Genomic DNA, 21,204 nt, shown 5'->3' on the forward strand with positions numbered 1-21,204 from the left:
GCTAACTAAACATCTTCAAACATTGTTACTGCATTTATACATTTAATATAACCACATTCATCCTTTAGTACCTTGTCTAACTTTAAAAAATCCTTCTGAATAGGAACTGCTAGAAATGTAATCATTTAAATTCACCATGTGATAAACTCAGAGTTCCAATAAAGTGATTCAATAGTTTATATGAATTCAGTAAGGTTTCTGCATAAATGCACTCTGCCAAATCAATGACTCAATTGGCCATTTTCTGTTGAGGTTATCCTGCACCCACTCCAATAGGCCAAATTCTCTTGATTATTGCAAGTACTTTAAATAGCGTATTTTTTAGATTTCTGAACACTAAAATATTAATATAATGTCTTTGAGCTTTTAAAGCCTTCTAGACTTAATTTTAAGTCATCCAGGCTTGAAAGATGCTTCTATTAAGAAGGACAAATAGCATGCAGTAAAGGAACCTGCCTAAGGACTTGGAATTTTGGCTGCTGGGGTTTCACTGGGCAGGTCTGGGGTCCTGGCTCCTCTGCAGGTGACTTCAGGACTTTGAGGAAGATGCCCCCAAGCCATCTTTCTAGGTTCCATATCTGCACCTCCATGGAGCCTGTGTCTTCCCCAGGTTCATCCCTGGACCGCATCTGCATCCGGCATAGCCTTAAGTCTTGAGAGGTCTGCCCTAAACACCTTGGAACCTGAGGGGGGTCTTAATCAGTCATAGTCTCAGGACCACACATCTCCATGGGCATTGAAGGAATATCCGATGGGATTTTGTTTCTTGTGTGGCTTTGCTGGGCTGGGGTCACAGTTTAAAATCCTTCTACTTGATCTTGCCAAGGAAGAAGGCACCCTGGCATCCCGATGGCCGCAGCTGGCAGGGTGCGGTGGTGGTAATGGGAGGTGCAGTGCTGGTTCTGTCTCTGGGGGCTTTAGGTATATGGCTTCTGGGGCCGCACCTGCTACTGTATCTGTCTGTAACCTGGCTCACTCCCAGGTGAGAGTGCGCCTTCGGGCCAGCTCTTCTCCAAAAGGCGAAGACAACCACTGAAGTAAGTCCACAGCCATCCTACAGGTGGGATGCCTGGCCTCAGGGCTCAGGGGGTTCCCTGGGCCCTAGGAGTGAAATTTGCCTACTCTCATCCTCCCTACAGGCTAAGCCCCTGCATTCACACTCAAGGTCTCCCCCTCAGATGTGCACTTGGGTCATAGTCCCCCAGGCTCCCCACTCTTCTCTCCTTTCCCTCTTGTTTGTGTGCCACTGTGCTCTATGTACTGCCCCAGGAAACAGTGGACACACACGCATTTTCCTCTCCTTTTAACCCTGGCAGCCTGCCTGGACCTCATAGTGGCAGTTTCCAGCCTCCTGAGGAGAGTCCCAAGTCTGCTCATGATGTGGTGAGGGTTACTGTGTAAGGCCCACACCAGTGGCCCATGACCAGCTCTGGCCATGAGGACTCTAGGTATTCGGATAAGGGAGCGAGACCTCTTTGAAGCAGAACATCTTTAGCAAACCCTTCCGTGTTCCCTGTCATCAGCTCATGGCATCATCTGCTCACCGCTGAACAAAGGTAGGAGAATGGGCCTGGGCTGTTTGCCCAAGGCCACAAGCAAGTTAACCTGTTCCCTGGAAGGAGACCGTCCCCCTGGAGGGATGACAGTCGCCATGGGATCCCCAAGGGGCGGGGGTTAGGGAGCAGCCCTGGAGATGATCTCGCACCTCCTGCTGGCGTCACCAAGCCTGCGGAGAGGAAGCAGCTGTCACTTGGAAGATGAGAAATTGGAGTCTGAGGGAGGCTGGCTTCTCTAGCCCTATAAGAGGGCAGGCACCTTTCGAAGCAAAGACCAGAAGAGATGGAGCTGGACAGAGCTGTGGGGGTCCTGGGCTCTGCCACCCTGCTGCTTACTTTCCTGGGCATGGCCTGGGCTCTCCAGGCGGCAGACACCTGTCCAGGTAAGGGCACTCCAGGGCCTCCTCTTGGAAACTTCTCATCTCTGAAAGCTGGCAGCTTCGTGACTGGTGGCTTCCTGGCTTCTAGGCCTTGCACCAGGCCGTGTGGAGCCTTGTCTAGCAAGACAGCAGCTCTGCACGCCTCATCTTATGCGAACAAACGCAGAGGCCCTGAATGGATGTGGCATCTCAGAGACGGAGCTTCCTCTGCTTGCCCTCCCGTAATGGAAACCGAGGCAGGTTTCCAGCCTCCCTGGGCCACATGTCCCCCTCTAAGTGTAAAAAGCGTAGTCATGGTGTTGTGTGGAAAGGTGAGGCTTGTGGCGCCAGCTGGGTAGACACCAGTCAGATATTCTGCCATGATTGCCAACACAGACAGACAGGGTGTCCAGCAGGGACGAGCACCCGGGGAGACAGGGTGTCAGGCGGGGATGAGCACCCGGGGAGACAGGGTGTCAGGTGGGGATGAGCACCCGGGGAGACAGGGTGTCAGGCGGGGATGAGCACCCCGCACTGTGGGACCTTTCCATCCAGGACCTGCTGGGCTCTGGAGATGGCGGTTCCCATGGTGTCCCTGATGTGGCACAATAAGGGTGGCATTGTCCCTGTGAGTTCTGGCCCTCCTTCGGGGTACCCAAGGGGACACTCGGGTGCCAAACCATGGGCTCCAGTGCATGGGAGGGCAGGTTGAAAATGCAGGTTCTGGAGTCAGGTCCTGACTCCGTCCACCTGGGGCTGGGATGGAGGGTCAGGACTTTGTGATGCTCTCGATGCTTGCAGAGATTCGTGTCAGGATTTCTGGAATGCATGTGAGACACAGAGCTCTGGGGTGTACTGTGGCTAGCATCACATTCAAGGAGCAATGCATGGCATGAAGTGTGATACAGGCCAGGAACAGCAGGGATTCGCTTGAAAACTCGTAGTGGCTCGTGGAGTGGTGGGGTTAGGGTGGCATTATTTTCTTCCTTAAACACTTCTAGAGTTTCTAAATGATCAAATAATAGCACGTGTTATTTTCGTAACACACTCACTTGAATTTGAGTTATCTAATTAAAAACAACAAAGCTGCATTCCAGCTCTAGTTTTGCACCAGCTTGTTCTGTGTCCTTGAAGGACGCCTCCCTCTGTGGAGGAACGAGGTGGACCCACAGGAGCCCATCCCCTCTCAGATCTGCTCCAAGATTAGACGTGGGAGTCGCAATGGTAGCCTCTCTCCCTGTGTCCTTCTCACCCGATATTGATTACAATGACATGATAGATGAGAACAGACGAGATTAGGATGCTATCCTAAATGGTAGGAGCTGAAATGAACCTGCACCCCTCGGTAGGTAAGGGAACAGAGGCTCAGAGGGGTTAAGGGACTTGTTTCAGGACACACAGTACTGAGGAAGTAAGGTTTGCCTGCGGGCAGGGTAGCCTCCAAGGCCAGGGTTCTGCCCCAAATCACCTTTCTGCCTGACCAGTGCCCAAGAGGTGAGGACAGACCAAGTGCCCACCAGGGCAGGAAAACCTCCCTTCCAGGTGACCCTCCAGCTGAGGGAGGTGGCTGTGGCTATAGCCATCTGCCCAGTCCTGATGTCACCAAGGTGGCAGGTGCCTTTCAGTTGAGTGGTGTATCTATGGCTCAGTGGAGTCTTCAGGCCCAGGTGACACTGAGTGGCCACCTGTATTTTTCTGCAGAAGTGAAGATGGTGGGCCTGGAGGGCTCTGACAAGCTCACCATTCTCCGAGGCTGCCCGGGGCTGCCTGGGGCCCCTGGGCCCAAGGGAGAGGCAGGCACCAATGGAAAGAGAGGTAAGTGCAGGCATGGCGGGGGGCACTGGCTCTTGCTCTTTTTGAAACTAGATGCTGAGTTGGGCAACACCCCCACCGTGGTTCCTAGATCGAGAGCTGGGTCAGGCCCCTGCAAGAGCCAGGAACAGAACTGACTCCCAGGGCCCAACAGGGTTCTGACATGGAGGGAGCGTCTTTCTTAGCTATTTCAGGAGCTCACAATTGGACATGCTTCTGTAGCTCCGTCTCGTAGTCCTTGATCCGATACCAGCTTTGCTCGGCCGCTGGCATGACTTCTAAGCTCTATGTCCCTCCACCTTCCCACCTCAACATGGAGGGCATGACACTCTTTTCCACCTGTCTCAGATGAGGAAACTGAGCCTCAAAGAGTCCAGGGATTTCCCTCTGTTCTCACACTTGGAAGGAAAAGAGCCGAGATTCTACCCATGGTCTCTGGATTTCCAGCTCCCGGCCCCTGAGTGAACAGGAGAGCCCTGTGAGGCCTGGATCCTGGGTCTAGAACCTTCTGGTGCAGGATGGGCAAGCCAGGACGGGGCCACAGTCACATCGTAGCACGAGCAGGGTCATGGCCATGATTGGAAATGACAGCCGCCAGCTCCAGGGTGGGCCCTTTGATCCTGGGCTGGGCAGTTTTGCTCAAGTCAGTGTCTTTGGAAATTGCAGGAGAACGCGGCCCCCCTGGACCTCCTGGGAAGGCAGGACCACCTGGGTCCAACGGTAAGGAGGGGACAAGAGTGAGGAGCGGCTTCAAGGCCCTTCCAGATCTGGCTGCAGAGGAATGCGGGCGGGTCTTCTGGGGCTGCCACGATGTCCTCGCCAGAGCTGACGCCTGCCCAGGCAGGGCTCTCGGGGCTCAGTCCAGGGCAGGGGTCTCAGTGTGCGGGAAGGGTTCTCAATGTGTGTGTGGGTTCTCAGCTTGGGGGAGTGGGGTTATCAGTGTGGGAGCTGGTTCTCAATGTGTGTAGGGGGTCTCAGTTTGGGGAAGTGGGGTAATCAGTGTGGGGGCAGGGTTCTCAATGTCTGAGGAGGGGTTCTTGGTGGTGTAGGGAGAGGTTCTTGGGGTGTGTGTTGGGGGAGTGGTTCCCGGTGGGCAGGCTGTGGGGAGGTGTTATCAGCAGGGAGGGAGGAGCTGTCAATATGGGGGAGAGATTCTGGGATGGGGGAGAGGTTCTGATTATTCGGGGAGGGACTTTTAGTGTGGGGAGGGGTTCTTAGTGGGGGGGCTGTCTGTATGGGGGAAGAGGTTCTCAGATAGGGGAAGGTTTTCAATGCAGGAGCATCTGCCCTGTGGGTGGGCCTGAGGCCAAATCCTGTCCCTCTAATGTGGAAGTGGTCTTGAGATGGTGGGGTGGGATTGTCTGCTCACCTCTCTAAGCCCCACTCAGTCCTGGCATCTGTCCCCTGAGCATGAGGCCCTGTCTTGTCCCCTCCCCCGACTCTGCTTGAAAACCAGGATCAGCCCTGGATGGCTTGGAGAACCATGCCAACAAGTTCCAAACACATAATTAGTGGAAATTCTCTGCTTTAAAACAAAGAATTTTCTGATATATTTTCTTGAGGAATATTTTGAAGAATCGGAGAAATATGCAGTAGGAAATTGAAGCTCCCTTTACTCACTCACCTTTACCCACAGACCTACTCAGAATAAGACCACCCTACACTCACCAAACCCCAGGCTCAGTCATGGGTTGTGTCTAAACATGAAATATGCAGGTTTGGTGCCCAAACCCCAAACAACACTCCCCACATCATATTACCGTGTCCACCAAGATGGGCTGTTTGCAGGCCTTGGGGCCTCAGGAGAACCCTGAAGATCCAGGCTTCCTCTAGTTGGCATGTGGAGGCCTCAGCAGTCTCTGGGATGGTGGCCTCTGCTTCCCCAGGAACCTCTGAAAGGGGTGCATGTGGTGGAGAGGCCAGTGTAGGCATCCCTCGAGGGAAAGAAAAATTTGGCCAACAGAACCAGGGTCAGGGACTCCTTGACTGGACCCATAACATCACCTCCTGGGGAGGCCCAGAAAATGGTCTCCACTTTCTACACGGTGTCCGCGGACCAGTGGTGGCTGAAGGGCTCTGATTTCCAAACTGTGACATGTGTGTCCTCTCTCATCCATGAACAGGAGCACCTGGGGAGCCCCAGCCATGCCTGACAGGTGACTGACCACCCCCACACTCCTCCCACAGCTTGTGGCTGCCCTTGGCTGGAAGTCCAGGGTTATATGATGCCATTGCCAGAATGAAGTGACAAATATGAACAGAAAAAAATGGTTGCTTGCCCGTTTCCTTGTCCCCTAATTATTCAAGGAAGGACAAATATTGTCCAGACAACTTACATACACTCCATGGCAATTTTCTTCTACCTTCTAATCTACCCCAGAAGGCCGGGTGCCCAGGAGCTGAAGGTGGGGGTGACACTGGGAGGTGGGAGGGTCGGGCCGACTGGCTGTGGCCATCACAGCTGCGTGGCCCTGGGGGCCGTGCCCTGTCCAGGCCTCAGAGTCCTGCTCTGTTCATACAGACGCCTATGGCCCTGCTCCTCCCTCCGGGGCCTCCCTCCCGCTGCCCCTGCCCTGCCCAGGGCTCCTGTCCTGCAGCCATTCCCCGGGTTCCCTTTCCAGGCCCACGCACCTGCAAGGACCTGCTAGACCGAGGGCACTTCCTGAGCGGCTGGCACACCATCTACCTGCCCGACTGCCAGCCCCTGACGGTGCTCTGTGACATGGACACGGACGGAGGGGGCTGGACTGTGAGTGTGGGGCTGGGCAGAGGTGGTCAGCCTAGGAGTCCCAGAGGCCATGCTGCACACCTGGCAGGAGAACACACTCTGGAATTCTCTATTCCCCTGGTCGGGGACAGTCAGAGATGATGGGGGAGGTGACCGGTGGGTAAAAGTCCAGGCCGTTGGGGGAGGCTGGGAGAGGCCGGGTGCTCTCCTGCTGTGTGGCTTGGGGCTTGTTGCCTCCCCTCTCTGAGCCCCCATTTCCTCCTTCATCCTGTGGAGTCTGTGAGCAAAACAGGTGGGCGTGCTGGTGACCCCAGCCTGTGATGCTCTGCCAACTACAAATGCTGCTTCTCTGGAGGGCGGGTCCCCCGTGCTGTGGGACGTCGGCCTGGCCCCCTGGCTCCTGTCCCCTGCCTCCTCCACAGGTTTTCCAGCGGAGGGTGGATGGCTCCGTGGACTTCTACCGGGACTGGGCCGCGTACAAGCAGGGCTTCGGCAGTCGGCTGGGGGAGTTCTGGCTGGGGAATGACAACATCCACACCCTGACAGCCCGGGGTAGGGCCACTGCTGGGGCTTGGGGGTCAGGGGCCCTGAATGGGGGTGCCCCTGCCCCTTGGGCCTGGGCTGCCTGGAACACAAGAGCCTCTTGGCCCACAGGGGATTGGGCCCTGAGCACACTCAGGGTGGCACTGGGACCTCCGAGGGCTGCGTCCCCTGCCACAGGCTCTGACAGCATCGGGACGGGAGAGGGTTAGAGCTCTGGGCTGAAGGCCTCTTCAGGTCTTGGCCCCACTGGCATCTCCAGGTCCTGAGAGTGGGAAGGAGGGACAGAGTGGCCCTATAGTGGATTTTGGGCCCAACCCCAACTCTACCTCTAATCCGCTAGGATTTGGGAGTCAAGAGTCTTGCCCTGTTGCTCGGCACACCCTGCCAGGTCAGAGCTACACAGGCCCCGGGGATGCTGCAGTGCTCTCTGCCCTCTGCCTCCATGGAGTCCAGACCTCCTTCCAGGCCCTGCCCCAGATCCCCAGCTCCCATGTCTAAAGGTAGAGGGCCCTTCTGCTGGGACCCTGAAACCTTTCTCTGACAGGAACCAGCGAGCTCCGTGTAGACCTGGTGGACTTTGAGGACAACCACCAGTTTGCTAAGTACAGATCATTCAAGGTGGCCGACGAGGCGGAGAAGTACAGTCTGGTCCTGGGGGCCTTTCTGGAGGGCAGTGCGGGTGAGTGTCTGCTTGGGCTGTGTGGCTTCTGAGGGGGGTTTGGGAAGTGGAGAGAGTGTGCTCAGTGTCCTGGCAGCCTTGTGGAAGAGGCCTCACCTCTCTGAGCCAATTCGTTCATCTCTACATGCAGACACTAACATCTGTGCTCTGTGTAGCATGGGGGTCGTGGGACACATCAGTGTATGACTGCAGAAACCCCAGCAAGGACATCTGGTAGGAAGGAAGTCTCTGCACAGCAGGGACCTATGCACAGTGACAGTAGCTGATATCTCTGTGGGGCGTGGCTGGAAGGGGTCTGCCATGGTGGAATCCAGAGTAGAGAATGATGATCTTGACCCCTGCCTCCTGTTCTTCTGTGAAATAAACGTAGTATACATTAGGCGGCACGGCTAGATCTAAAGACAATTTGCCAAGACCACTGCCAACAGCAGGGCAGTATTCGCTGGAGTCATGGATTGCACTTCTTGGATTGTGCAGTGCACAACCTGCCTAACCATACATGGAGGACACACCAGGCCGGGCCTCAGGTATAAAGACTTATACTGCCTGTAATGATGTTACTGCCTGTAACAATGCTCACATTTCCTCCTGCACAGGTGATTCCCTGACGTCCCACAACAACCAGTCCTTCTCCACCAAAGACCAGGACAATGACCGTAACACTGGAAATTGTGCTGTGATGTATCAGGGAGCTTGGTGGTACAAAAACTGCCATGTGTCAAACCTGAATGGTCGCTACCTCAGGGGGACTCATGGCAGCTTTGCAAATGGCATCAACTGGAAGTCGGGGAAAGGATACAATTATAGCTACAAGGTGTCAGAGATGAAGGTGCGACCTGCCTAGCCCAGGCCAGCCTCAGGGTCAGGACGCCTCCACACATAGTTGGCGGGGGGGTAGGGTTGGGAGCTTGGCCCTACGGTTTGTAAAAGAAACACATGTCGTGATTCTAAATTGGGTTTGTCTTGCTGTGCAGAAGAGGTTCAAATCCAGCTCTGTTTCCACAATCAACCCTTCCAGATTTGTGACATTAACTCACCTCAAACCTCTGTCTTTCCTTGACAATGAGTAAGAATGTGTTTCTGACCATGCCAGCAGGAACCTTCCTTAAGAACAAATACAAGACTCTGATGCTGTGATGGGCTCAGATTGCAGCCCTGTTCAGGTCCCTGGGCAGGCTAAACGCTTTCCTGGGGCTTGACCATCTGGGCTTCTCTGTGAGCTGGATGGCAGGGAAGTGAGAAGGCGCATGGGAGAGGAAGTTTCTCCTGCACTCAGAGATGCCGTTGCCTGTCCAAGGCCCCCAGTCTTCTAGCCGCAGCTCTGCCCCCTCACCCCCGTCACCCAGGCTTCCTGCCACCTGCTGTCCTGGGTATTCGTGGGGTCTGCTCACTACTTCCTCACAAGCCGAAGCAAGAGTGGCAGTGTGCCTGTGACTCCCTCATCAAAACGGAGAGAGTGGTTACATGAGGCAGGTGCGAGGGACCCGAGCACTCCTGGGGAGGGAAGAACCCTCCTTTTGGCCACGAGTGTCCATCCTAAAGCTGCCCTGCAGCCAAGCCCAGTGCAGATTGAATCAGAAAGCCAAAGCCCCTTCCACCCGCTTCTCTCAGGCAAGCTGCCTGCAAGAGGGCAAAGTGTATTAGCGCGGGAGCTTGTGTCTGCTGAGGATGGCACCTGGCCCTCTCCTCCCACCATCTCCCTGTCCTCCTGAGGTCCCGTCCCCTGTCCCTGGTCCCCGGCCAGCTCAGCCTGACAAGGCTTTTAGAGGCTCCGCACCCCAGTATCGGCCAGTGCTGACCCTTGTACAGCTGTTTGGGTCCCTGATCACTCTCATAACAGCCCTGCCCTTGTCCTATACCCTCTACTCAGAGAGGATCCAGAAGGGTCCAAGGAGGCCGTGATCCCTCCCTGAGCTTTTTCATGCGGGCCCCCTCCTTCCCCTACAAGGGTCCGTCCTGGGTCTTAGCTGGTCTAAGTCCCACACAAGTCATGGAGAGGGCTGTGTGTCTGGGACTTCTCGGGGGAGAGTGCACTGTTTCCTCTGAGTTCCTGGAGGGGGTGCGTCATGAAGATCAGGACACAGCCATCTCCGCCTTCCCTCCTCACTCTGGGTCCGAGGCCTAGGATGAGCCAGGACAGGAGGAAGCAGGGATGGCCCTGGGCGTGGCCTTTCCTTCCTTCCTGGGCCCGGCCCTTCCTTCCTTCCTGGGCCCGCAGGAGGGGGCCACACCACCCACCCAGGGGGCTGACCCGTCCTCAGGACAGAAACTAGCAAGCTGTCAAACCTGAGGGTTTATAACTAAATGACGGGGTGCTGCCCCAGGAAATTACACCCAGACATCTCTTTTCTCATAGACCTGGGTCCCTAGCTTTTAGACAGGATGACAAATCACTGACAGGTGCTGACTTTACATGCACTGTGGCCTCACACTTCAGCCATTCACTGCCAGGCAGTCTTCTAGGGCAGCAAAGAGCTCAGCCACACAACCCGGGCCACAGCCAGGATGAGGCCTGGTGTCAGAACTCCCCTCAGCGCCATTCACCCCCCATTCTGGGCATTTCAATCTCCAACAGGAGACTTAAATGAAGAAAACACACACCTCACACAGCTGTAAACGGAGGAACTGGGAATTTCTCCCAAATCTTGACCCTTGAGTTCTAGAAATGGGGTCCTCCCTGGAATGTATGATGGCATTATTCTGGAAGGCAAAAATAAAGCTATTTAATATAGAAATATTTTTAGCCTGACAAGCCAAAGATTTTTTAAAATATTGTTTTTTTAAATTTTCTTAATTGAGAAATGAGCTAAAAAGTAACTTTTTCTAAATATTTAATATAGCTTTGCTATACTTTATAAATACTCTTAAGCTTTGGGGGGGTTTGTTGGAATAAGAAAAAGTACTTATAAAAGTGCAGTCAGTATGTCAGGAGGCTTGCGTAATTAACACAGCACAGGGAGGTCATGGAGGCTTGTGTAATTAACCTAGTATAACATAAATGTATTTGCATGACATGTGCATTGTATGTGCATACATGTGTGTGTTTGCACCTGCGGGGCCTCCGGGAGGTGTAACTGAGGCAGGCATCGGAAGGGCTCTGTAGGAGCAGCTGGTACTGGGTGGGCACCTGGGAGCTGCAGGTGCCTGCTTCTCCCATCCCCTGAAAGACTTGGCTCTTCAGGCCACCAGTGCTGCCTCAGGGCGTCTGGCTCCTTCCAGAGCAGGGGGCTGAGCCAGGTTGGAGCCTGGGCCAAACAGGGCTGGGCTGTCCCTGTCCCTCTGCTGGGGACCGCTGCCTCCCTTCCTGCTCTTCAGAGGTCTCAGGCCTCTGCTGTCGGGAGAGCTGGAAGAAGGGGCAGCAGCTGGCAGGGGGCTTGTGCCCACTAGACCCTAGATTCTTAACTATAACTGTGGTTTCTGTGGCCAGGCTGGGGGTGACAGAGGCATTCAAGCCAGACTCCATCTTGAATAGGGGCTGGGTGAAATGAGGCTGAGACCTACTGTGCTGCAGTCCCAGGAGGTTAGGCATTCTTAGTCATAGGAGGTTGGCAGGACGGGTATCACAAAATACAGGTCAGGATGCGGTAAAGAAGACGGCCAAATCCCACCAAAACCAAGACGGTGACAAAAGTGACTTCTGGTCGTCCTCACTGCTCACTATATGCTAATTATAATGCGTTAGCATGTTGAAAGACACTCCCACGACAGTTTACAAACACCATGGCAACTTCCGGAACTTACCGTGTATGGTCTAAAAAATGGAGGGACCCTCAGTTCCCTGCCCCTTTCTTAGAAAACTCATGAAAGATCCACCGCTTGTTTAGTATGTAATCAAGAAATAAGTATAAAAATAGCCAGTTAGCAGTCCTCAAAGCTTCTCTGCCTATGGAGTAGCCATTCTTTTGTTTCTTTACTTCTCTAATAAACTTGCTTTTACTTTATGAACTCGCCCCAAATGCTTTCTTGTGAGAGGTCCAAGAACCCTCTCTTGGGGTCTGGATAAAGATGCTTATTTTCCCCAAAGCTGTGAAGCCTTGCTTTGGCTGGAGTAACTGACATTGAAACCGCCACTGTAAAATTATGACTGAGACAATGAAAGAGATCTGACTTAACCAACTCCATCTTGCTTCTAACCTCCAAGCTGTGCTTGTTCATTCCTAGGCAAAGGCTGAACTAACTTAGGGAGGAACTTAGCTTATAGTTTAAAACAAAGATGATAATAGCCCTTTCCCAAAACCTCCTTCTTGCGTGAGGACTAGACTGCTTTTGTAGGACTAACAAATTAGCCACAAGATTAGAAATTATGGTTTAGGAGTCATGCAGCTGAAGGCTACACGATTCTGACCCTCTCTCAACTGCTCCTGAAGTCAGTACTCGGGATATTTTGCAGACCCTGCACTTGACGGATCAGCTGGCACCACCCAGGCCAATAAACTGGCTCATCTGATCTTGTGGCCCCCACCTAGGAACTGACTCAGTGCAAGAAGACAGCTCTGACTCCCTGTGATTTGATCTCTGACCAATCAGTACGTCCAGCTCATTGGCTTCCCCCCAACCCTGACCAATCAGCACTTCTGGCTCATTGGCTTACCCCCCAACCCACCCAGTTGTCCTTAAAAACTCTGATCCCTGAATGCTCGGGTAGACTGATTTGGTAATAATGAAACTCTAGTCCAGTATCCTGCACGGCGGCTCTGCGTGAAGTACTCTTTCTCTGTTGCAATTCCCCCGTCTTGATAAATTGGCTCTGTCTGGGCAGCAGGCAAGCTGAACCCATTGGGTGGTTGCAACAACAAGAAGGCCCCGTCCTTAGGATGAGAAAGGAGCCCGCCCTGCAGGGCTGGAACCCCATGTATCGGGAAGGTGAAGCAGTGTACCCAGAAATCTCCTCTGCAGGAGAGAGCGCCATTTAACAAATCTAGGCCCAGGGCAGTCCTCTACCTCTGAGGACTCTCTCCATGAAGGTGTGATGCTCTCTGGGAATGGGAGCACAACTTGACCCTTCCCTGGGATCCTCATTCTCCACGCTGCCCCTGCTACACCTTTTCCAGACCTCATTCTCACTCGCCTTCACCTCTCCAGAATCTGATGTGCTTTCTGATTTTGTCTTCCCTGTGCTCTGCCTCCCGAGCAGTAGCGGGTGCTCTGTGGAACCCTAGGACCCTTCCATCCTGCCCTTGGGCTCTCAGCCCTCGGGCGATGGATTTGCTGCAGCCTGATCCCCACCCCCTCTTCCTGTCCAGTCTTCAGGAGGAACTGACCAAGCATGGGGCTCTGTGAGGCCTCCTGGCTTTGGTGTCAGTGGCCCTGCCTGGGGTCCTTTGGTCCCTGGTCCTGTTCAGCTGCCTGTACGTGTTTATGGAGACATTAGCCATGTGGCACTATGTGTGGCTTGTGCTCCCAGGCAGGGTCTCAGAGTAGAACTTGCCTCCTTCAAAAGCAAAGTCTCTTCGTTTCAGCTGTGAAGTGCAGTGGCATTTCGCCCTCACAGACCTGGGCTGTGTGGCCTTGATCTGTGACCTGTCCTCTCTGAATCTTCCTTCTTGTGTGACATGGCATGGCAGGGTGGATTTGAAGACCCTGGGGAGTAAGAAGAATGTGCTCCCACGCCGGGTTTGCAATGTGCGGAAGGGCCAGGAAGCATAGCACAGCATCACCCACCTGGCCCAGCTGCCAGTCCTCCTTCTAGGGCACCCCCTGCCCAGCTGACAGTCCTTGCCCGTGAGGCCTCCCCTTCTGTTCGGGCCTTTCCCTGGGTGCAGGAGCCCTTGGCTATAGGTCTTTGTTGTGGGCTCCAGCCCTGCCTAGCCCTGCCTGGCCTGCCCCCGACACCTCCCATCACCTACCTGTCTCCTTGGGCTGAGTCCAGGCTGTTCTGTTGAGGGTGTTGGGAGCTGTGCCCTGGCATAGGGATGGCGGGCAGGGATTGACTCTCTTGTGTATCCAGACCTGGGAGAGGAGGATGGAGCCACCTGATGTGGGCCAGGCTCCGGCAAAGGCCTCCCTCACCTGCTGCCCACACTAGCCAGGGCGGGCTCCCTGGGGTCAGAGCAGAGGCCAGGCTGTCTGCCTTTATTGCCTTCAGAATCTGCTCGAGGGAGAACTGGCTCTCCTCTCTCTCCTGGCCTGAGGGACACTGTCTCCCTCCAATAAGCTGATTGTTGGGAGCTGTGACTGACAGGCACACAAATCCTGAAACCAGGTGGTGCTTGCCTCCATTGACCCAAACCCCCGTGTCTCCTGCCCCTTCCCTTCCCTTCACCATGGGTTTCTGAGTTCTTCCAATGACTCCATGCCTTAAGTGCAATTTATAAAAAAAAAAACTGGGAAAGGGCCGTCTTGTGGATTCCAGGCTCAGCTGGCTCTAGGCAGAGCATAATGTTGCTCACCAAAGGTGGGATGTGGTTTTAGGCTGCATTCACAAAGTCCTGGCATCTAGAAAAAGGAAGATGCCACACTCGCCTCTGCATAGGTCACTCCATACCTGTGCCCTGGGTTCTGAGTTTTGCACTTTACAGCAACCAAGGTGGAAACACTGCTGGGGAATGGGAGTGGAGAGCTGGAAAGAGCATTCTGGGAAGTGGCCGAAGGCAAGTGGGGAGTAACAGGCAGAAAACATGGCCTGCTGCAGAGCATGAACTGTGCATTTTGGGAGGTGACCCCACGCTAGGAGGACATCACTGTTCCAGGCTCCTGGGCACTCAGGGCCCCTCCCATCTCTTTGTCTTCAGCCTCTCTGGGTGTCTGTTCTTGTCCCTTTATTCCTCTGCGTCCTAGGCTTCTTTCCTCTCCCAGTAGCCTGTAGTCAGAAAGAGTGGGGTGGCCAACTTGTGCCAGTGAGCCTGCGCCTGCCCAGTTTTAGCACTAAGCATCCATCTCCTGGAAAAGCTCTAGCCACCAGGATGGTCGGTTGTCCTAAGAGGAGTCTCAGTGGCCCCAGTCAGATGCAACAGGTAAAAAATCCCCAAAACCACTGGGCACGGTGGCTCACGCCTGTAATCCCAGCACTTTGGGAGGCCGAGGCAGGCAGATCACGAGGTCAGGAGATCGAGACCATCCTGGCTAACACGATGAAACCCCATCTCTACTAAAAAAATACACAAAAAAATTAGCCGGGTGTGGTGGCAGGTGCCTGTAGTCCCAGCTACTCGGGAGGCTGAGGTAGAAGAATGGCGTGAACCTGGGAGGCGGAGCTTGCAGTGAGCCGAGATCGCGCCACTGCACTCCAGCCTGGGTGACAGAGCGAGACTCTGTCTCAAAAAAAAAAAAAAAAAAAAAAAAATCCCCAAAACCCTGCATGCCCTATCCTCAAGGTCAGGAAGACACAGAGTTCAGGACACCTGCCTGACTGACCTTCACCTTCTCTTTTCTTCACTAGAATGACACTAATCACTTAGTGAAGAAAGACTAAACCAAACCCTTCGCCCAATACCCCCGTGGATCATCTACTGGGTGCACAGCCCACTCTGGAGTACAAGGCAGTGAATTCCTGCTCCGAAAGAGCCCTTTGGTCCCTGGTCCTGTTCAGCTGCCTGTACATGTTTATGGAGACATTGGCCACGTGTCACTATGTGTGGCTTGTGCTCCCAGGCAGGGTCTCAGAGTAGAACTTGCCTCCTTCAAAAGCAAAGTCTCTTTGTTTCAGCTGTGAAGTGCAGTGGCATTTCGCCCTCACAGACCTGGGCTGTGTGGCCTTGATCTGTGACCTGACCTCTCTGAATCTTCCTTCTTGTGTGACATGGGATGGCAGGGTGGATTTGAAGACCCCGAGGAGTAAGAAGAATGTGCTCCCACGCCGGGTTTGCAATGTGCGGAAGGGCCAGGAAGCGTAGCACAGCATCACCCACCTGGCCCAGCTGCCAGTCCTCCTTCTAGGGCACCCCCTGCCCAGCTGACAGCCCTTGCCCGTGAGGCCTTCCTTCTGTTCGGGCCTTTCCCTGGGTGCAGGAGCCAGGGAAACGAGGAGAACGAAGACCTTTCCAATAGCATCAGACAAACAGCCTAAATGGAAGACTCAAAGCAGTGGCTCCAGTGAGTCCTGTCCTGTTTATTTCTTCCAGGCTCAGCCTGAAGTTCTCCTGAATCCTTATAGGAGCCAGAACTCCCCAGTTACTTTCTCACTGCCTGTCTGACCTGAGAGAGAGTTAGGAGGTGGGACGTGACTCTGGAGGCAGGGACTTGGACACTGGATCAGATTGAGGACTAGCTAAAACAGGGCCGAGGTGAAAGCAGCTTTCCATAAGACACACCCACCCGTGTGCCATGTCAGTTTACCATTGCCCATGGCAACACCCAGAAGTTACCACCCCTTTCCATGGCAATGACTTGATGACCCAGAAGTTACCACCCTTTTCCTAGAAATTTCTATATAAACCACCCTTAATTTGCATACAGTTAAAAGTGGGTATAAGTATGTCTGCAGAACTGCCTCTGAGCTGCTGCTGTGGGCACACTGCCTATGGGGAGCCCTGCTCTGCGAGGAGAGTACCTTGGCTACTGCTGTACATGGCCGCTTCAATAGAACTTGCTGTTTGATGCCACCAGCTCACCCTTGAATTATTGCCTGGGTGAAGCCAAGAACCCTCCTGGGCTAAGCCCCAATTTGGGGCTCACCTGCACTGCATCAGGTGGACGTTCAGATTTAAGTGCAAATACAGACAACTCACATTCCAATCCATACACAAATGGCAAACCCATGGGGAAGACGGCTGCATCATTACCATATGTGCTCCCATCACTCCAGGAGAATTTCTCATTATTGTTGTTTATAAAAGTCATGCTTGTGGCACTAAGACAGAGATAATGTTATATGTTCACTAAGTCTGTTTTCCCCGTTCTGAGGGTACAAGAAGGCTGCTTTTCTAAACCTCTCTTGCAGTTAGATGAGACTATATGATGGAGATTTAGTCAATGGGATGTTCACAGAGATTATGCAGACACATTTCTAAACTGGACCCCCAAACCTTCTGTCCCATGTCCTGGTGAGGAACCCCAAAGCCCTCTGTAAACCTGCATTGCACTGCATGGGCCCTGCATTGCAACACAAGGAGAAATGATGACACTGTGATCCTGAGGGTTGTTTGTTATAGCAGCTATTGGTACTTACACTGACTAATGCAGAGACTGGTACCAGAAGTGCAAGAGCGTGGCAAAAAACACCTAAAATCCAAGGCACTGGCCTAGCAGCCACATGGTGGGTGGAGGGCTGCAGAGTTTTGTTTGATGAACATGTTGCCTTCAATAACTTGGAAGGCAGTTCCTTGGAACATCTCTTCTAGCCCCAGGGGAGCAACTTGAAAAACAGAATTTTCAGTGTGTGTTTATTTTTATTGGCTGTCTGACTAGGTGTTACAAGAGAAAGAAGAGTTTAGAAAAGAAATTAGCAAGCAGGAAAAAAATGGATTAAAGAGACTAGGAATTGGAAATCTCGCAGAGTTGGAAAATGCCTGAACATTGTTAGACTCCAAACAGTAAGAGATGAGGTTTTAATAGCACTAGGGTAAGAAGGATCAATGGAATACGTTGTTTTGAACAGAGTGACTCAAAATTGTAGTAAAGATCCTTCCTGCCCAAGCTTGAAAACTTTAAGAAAGACTTCCTTAAGATGAGAGATACAGGGAGGCATGGGGATAAATTAGCAAAGAAGTGCATCAAATCTGAATGAAATATGAGCCAAATTTCTATCTCAGGAAAGAAGATGTCCAGAAGAAATCTGGTTTTTTAAATCACTGCAGGAGTGATTCTTGTCACCATGCCCTGCACTGGACCATGACCTGGGCAAGAAACAAACTTGCATTGTGTATCAGCCCCGAGATATTAAGATTGCCTGTTAAAATAGCTGCTGTTTCTTATTTTTACAAAGAGGTGGCCCAGGCAAGGACAGGAGAAACCTGCATTCTCCTCCTGGTTCGAAAACTTACTCTGGGCTTTGTGCCAAGTTGGCCTCCTACTGATTTCTTTAGCTGCACTTGAGCTACTCAGTTTGGTTTTCATTGTCACTGTGACTCATCAGCCAGAGGCCATATGGGTGGGGGGCGGCCAATTATCTGATTCCTGCAGCTTTACAGGAGGCTGGAAGCCCACCCACCCACCCCAAGATGTGGCAGAAGTCCCAGTCGGGAAGCCAGCAGAGCCAAGGACAATCTGGATATGTCCATCTGTCCCAAGGTAGTAAATGGGCCCTCCCAGAGCCCTGTGCCTTCCATGACGGGACAGGTGTTCTACAATTTAATTGGGGTTGAAATATGAATAATCAAATCTGAGAACTGGAAATTAAGGGGCAGCTGCTCTGGGTGATCTTGCCACCCAGAACTCAACTCAGTGCCTCTGCAGCTCCCAGCAGACCCACAGGCACAAGAAGCTCACTACTGGCATGAGCAGCCACCAGATCAGTGTGGCCTGGGATGGTGGTGACTGACATTGGAAGGTCTTCCTCTTGTCAAATGTAGCTCTGCTTCTCCATAAAAGCTAATCTTCAAAGTGGGCCAAGTGACCTGTATGGCGGGAAGTCCAAGGCTGTTTACCCCATACCATCAGGAAGGGCCTCTACTGGGCTGATGGCCAAGACATGTGAGTCAAGGACAGAACGCACATCCAAAAACAAAAACAAAACCCAGAGCGGCCATCACGTATCTGGCATGCTTGGCTCTGATGAATGCTTGGCTCAGCTGATACCTACCTGGCTTCCCAGCTCCTCTTTCTCTGGCTGTGTGAGCCTGGATTCTAATTGAAACTCATTTGCGTTAATTTGTTTATCTCTCTTTTCCCTTCCAGGATTGCTGTCTTCTTTAATGAGTTTGCTCTGATGAGCCAGAAGGTCTCCAGGTTTTGTTTGCTTGCACTAAAACCATCAAGCCTTCTACTCGACTCTGAAACTAGCACACTAGTGGTCCCTCAACCTGACTGTCCATCGGAGCCACCTGGGGAGGCTTTGAAAAATACAGATTCAGGGGCCCCATCCCAAACTTTTAGAACCAAAATCTCAGTGGGCAATGCCTAGAGCCCTCCTTCTTCTCTGCTGATGAGCTGTGGTAGGAAGTCACACAACAGCACATCAAACGGAGATGACAAGTCAGCCTGCCTCCCACTCCATCTCCAGCCTTCTGTGGGCCATGTGTCCCACACCCCAGGCCCCCCACCCACCCCTCAGAATAAAGGTGAGAGTGATCCAAATCAAAAGCAAGTTGAAATTTTTTTAAAACATGGAATAAGGATCAAATTAATTACAGTGAATATTTACATGCCTTAAATAGACTGTTTTATGGGGATGTGGTATTATGACTTGAGTCTGTTTCATAAGTGTCACTTATGACACTACCCAAACTTAAAGAAAAGCTTGTATCCTTTGAATCAATAAACTCACCAGAGAACTTACTCTTGGAACAAAAATGCAATGTAAGAGAAAAAAGCATGTACATAAGTGTGTTAATTACTGGCTAGGATATCCATATTCAACAATAAGAGGAAACACTGGATAGATGATAAGTGTTCAACAATAAGAGGATGTCCATCTCCTCCAGTGAGTATTAAGTGGCCATTTAAAAAAATGCTCAATGTGCAAGCTCTAGTGACCTGGAAACCTAAGTGTAAAATTAGAACATAGAACTGGAAGTGCAGACTTCTACTTCCAGTAATAATGGGTTAGAAAACAAGGCCAAACTTCCTTTTGAAATCAAAAAAGCTGGACAAAGTTCAGAGATACTCTTCTTAAGCACTAAAGATAATCAGAGTAATGAGGAATTACCAGAATAAGATTCAGCAGAAGTAGAAACTCAGAGTGGAGTATCTGTGAGTATCTTTGCCTGGGGTCATTCACCAATCAGAGACAAGCTTTCAAGTCTGTGTGGGAGTTTTGTCAAATTAGCAGGCTGAAGGCGACCAGGGTACATGTTTAGAGCCTGCCAAGAATGGAGTTTCAGGTTAAGGAACTTGCACTTTAGCTTGACAACTATGTACGTGTGCATCCCAGAGGTAAGGATCACCTGCAAGTAAACCAGCTCTCCCCCCAAAATTGCAAACTGGTTTTAAGTCATATGGGTGCACAGACCATCTCTGGCAATGGAACTGGTTATTAACTTCCAGAACATGCCTGGAGAAGCAAATGAAACCTGTGTTGGAGAAAGACAAAGTATTGCTAGGTTTCAAGTGATCTACGTCAACACTTAAAAAACAAAGTTCATAATTTCTATGGCAGTCAAGGTGGCTGTGTTAGTATTCTACTCCTGCACAGCAAATTACCACAAACAGCACCCATTTATTAACTCACAGTTCTGTGGATCAGGGGTCTGAGTGGGCTCAGCAAGCAAGGTCCTCTGGTTAGAGTCTCACAAAGCTGAAGTCAAGGTGTAAGCCAAGGCTTATGCTCAGCTGGAGAATTTGGGGGAGAAGCAGCTTCCAGGACCGTTCAGGTTGTTGTCAGAATCCAGTTCTGTGTGGTTTAGGAGTAAGGTTCCCATTTTCTTGCTGGCTGTCAGCTGGGAGCTGCTGTCAGCTATTAGAGGCCACTCTCAGGTTCTTTCTAAATGAGCCTCCATCTTCAAAGCCCGCAAAAGTGTGTCAAATCACCCTCATGCTGCAAATCTCTCTGACTCCTCTTTTGCTACCTGCCAGAGAAAACTCTCTGCATTTAAAGGGCTGTCATGATTAGATTAGGCCCACCCTGATAATCCCTTTTTTAATTAACTCAATGTCAACTAATTAGCCATCTTAATAACATCTCAAAATCACTTTTGCAATGTAACATAACAAGATCACATGATAGCCTGTATTTATAGCACTGGGAATTAGAGCAGAAAATCTTTGGGGTTGAGTTGCGTTTTTGAATGATGTTTACCACAATGGAGTGAGCCCACTGCAGCACATCAGACGTTGGACAAAACACAAATACCTGATTATTTGAAAAGTAACAAAGACAGGTCGGAGACAGAACACAACATTTGTGTAAATAACCCATACAGGGAAAGCAAAACAGAAGTTGCAATCTAAACTTAATTAGGTGCATTGCCTGCTGAAACAACAACAAAGTCAACATTTTCCCAGAAGATGTTTAAAGGATCTCATAACATAATATTCAAAATGTCCTGGGTACATCCAAAATTGCACAAGGGATGTAAAGAACCAGGAAAACATAAGCAACTCTGAAGGAAAAAGGCAATCGACATTCACCAATCCTGATATGACCAAGTGCTAAAAGTATTAAAGACTTTAAGGCAGCTATTATAATCATGCTCTAAGGAGGAAGGACAAATACTCTGGAAGTTAATGGAAAGCTAGACAGTCTCATCAAAGAACTAGAAGCTACGAAATAAATCAAATGAAAACTTTAGAACTGAAAAATGTAACAATAGAAATAGCATTTCCCCAGATAGAATCAATACAAGAATGGAGATAACAGAAGAGCCAGTGAACTCGAAGACAGGTCAATAAAAGTCTTGCATTTTGAACAATGGAGAGAAAACCCATTAGGAAAAACAGAGACTTCTGTTTTTGGTAATATGGAGTAGACATACTTTTACCCTATTCCACTCA

At 51.4% G+C, this 21,204-nt stretch overlaps 1 protein-coding gene across 2 annotated transcripts; it reads left to right on the forward strand.

Moving 5' to 3' along the window:
• The first annotated feature begins 1,827 nt into the window (after positions 1–1,827).
• On the forward strand, positions 1,828–8,629 carry FCN2 (ficolin 2). 2 transcript variants are annotated; one of them, XM_002833215.5, is made up of 8 exons: positions 1,828–1,939; positions 3,617–3,730; positions 4,394–4,447; positions 5,851–5,883; positions 6,349–6,476; positions 6,878–7,007; positions 7,543–7,677; positions 8,274–8,629. In XM_002833215.5, exons 1-8 carry the CDS (start codon positions 1,840–1,842, stop codon positions 8,519–8,521), a joined length of 942 nt encoding a protein of 313 aa, XP_002833261.3. In that variant the 5' UTR covers positions 1,828–1,839; the 3' UTR covers positions 8,522–8,629. The 2 variants fall into 2 exon arrangements, with proteins under 2 accessions (XP_002833261.3, XP_009234279.3); XM_009236004.4 differs by lacking the exon at positions 3,617–3,730.
• Positions 8,630–21,204: the final 12,575 nt, after the last annotated feature.

This window comes from Pongo abelii, chromosome 13, assembly GCF_028885655.2.
Source record: "Pongo abelii isolate AG06213 chromosome 13, NHGRI_mPonAbe1-v2.0_pri, whole genome shotgun sequence".
NCBI classification, from domain to species: domain Eukaryota; kingdom Metazoa; phylum Chordata; class Mammalia; order Primates; family Hominidae; genus Pongo; species Pongo abelii.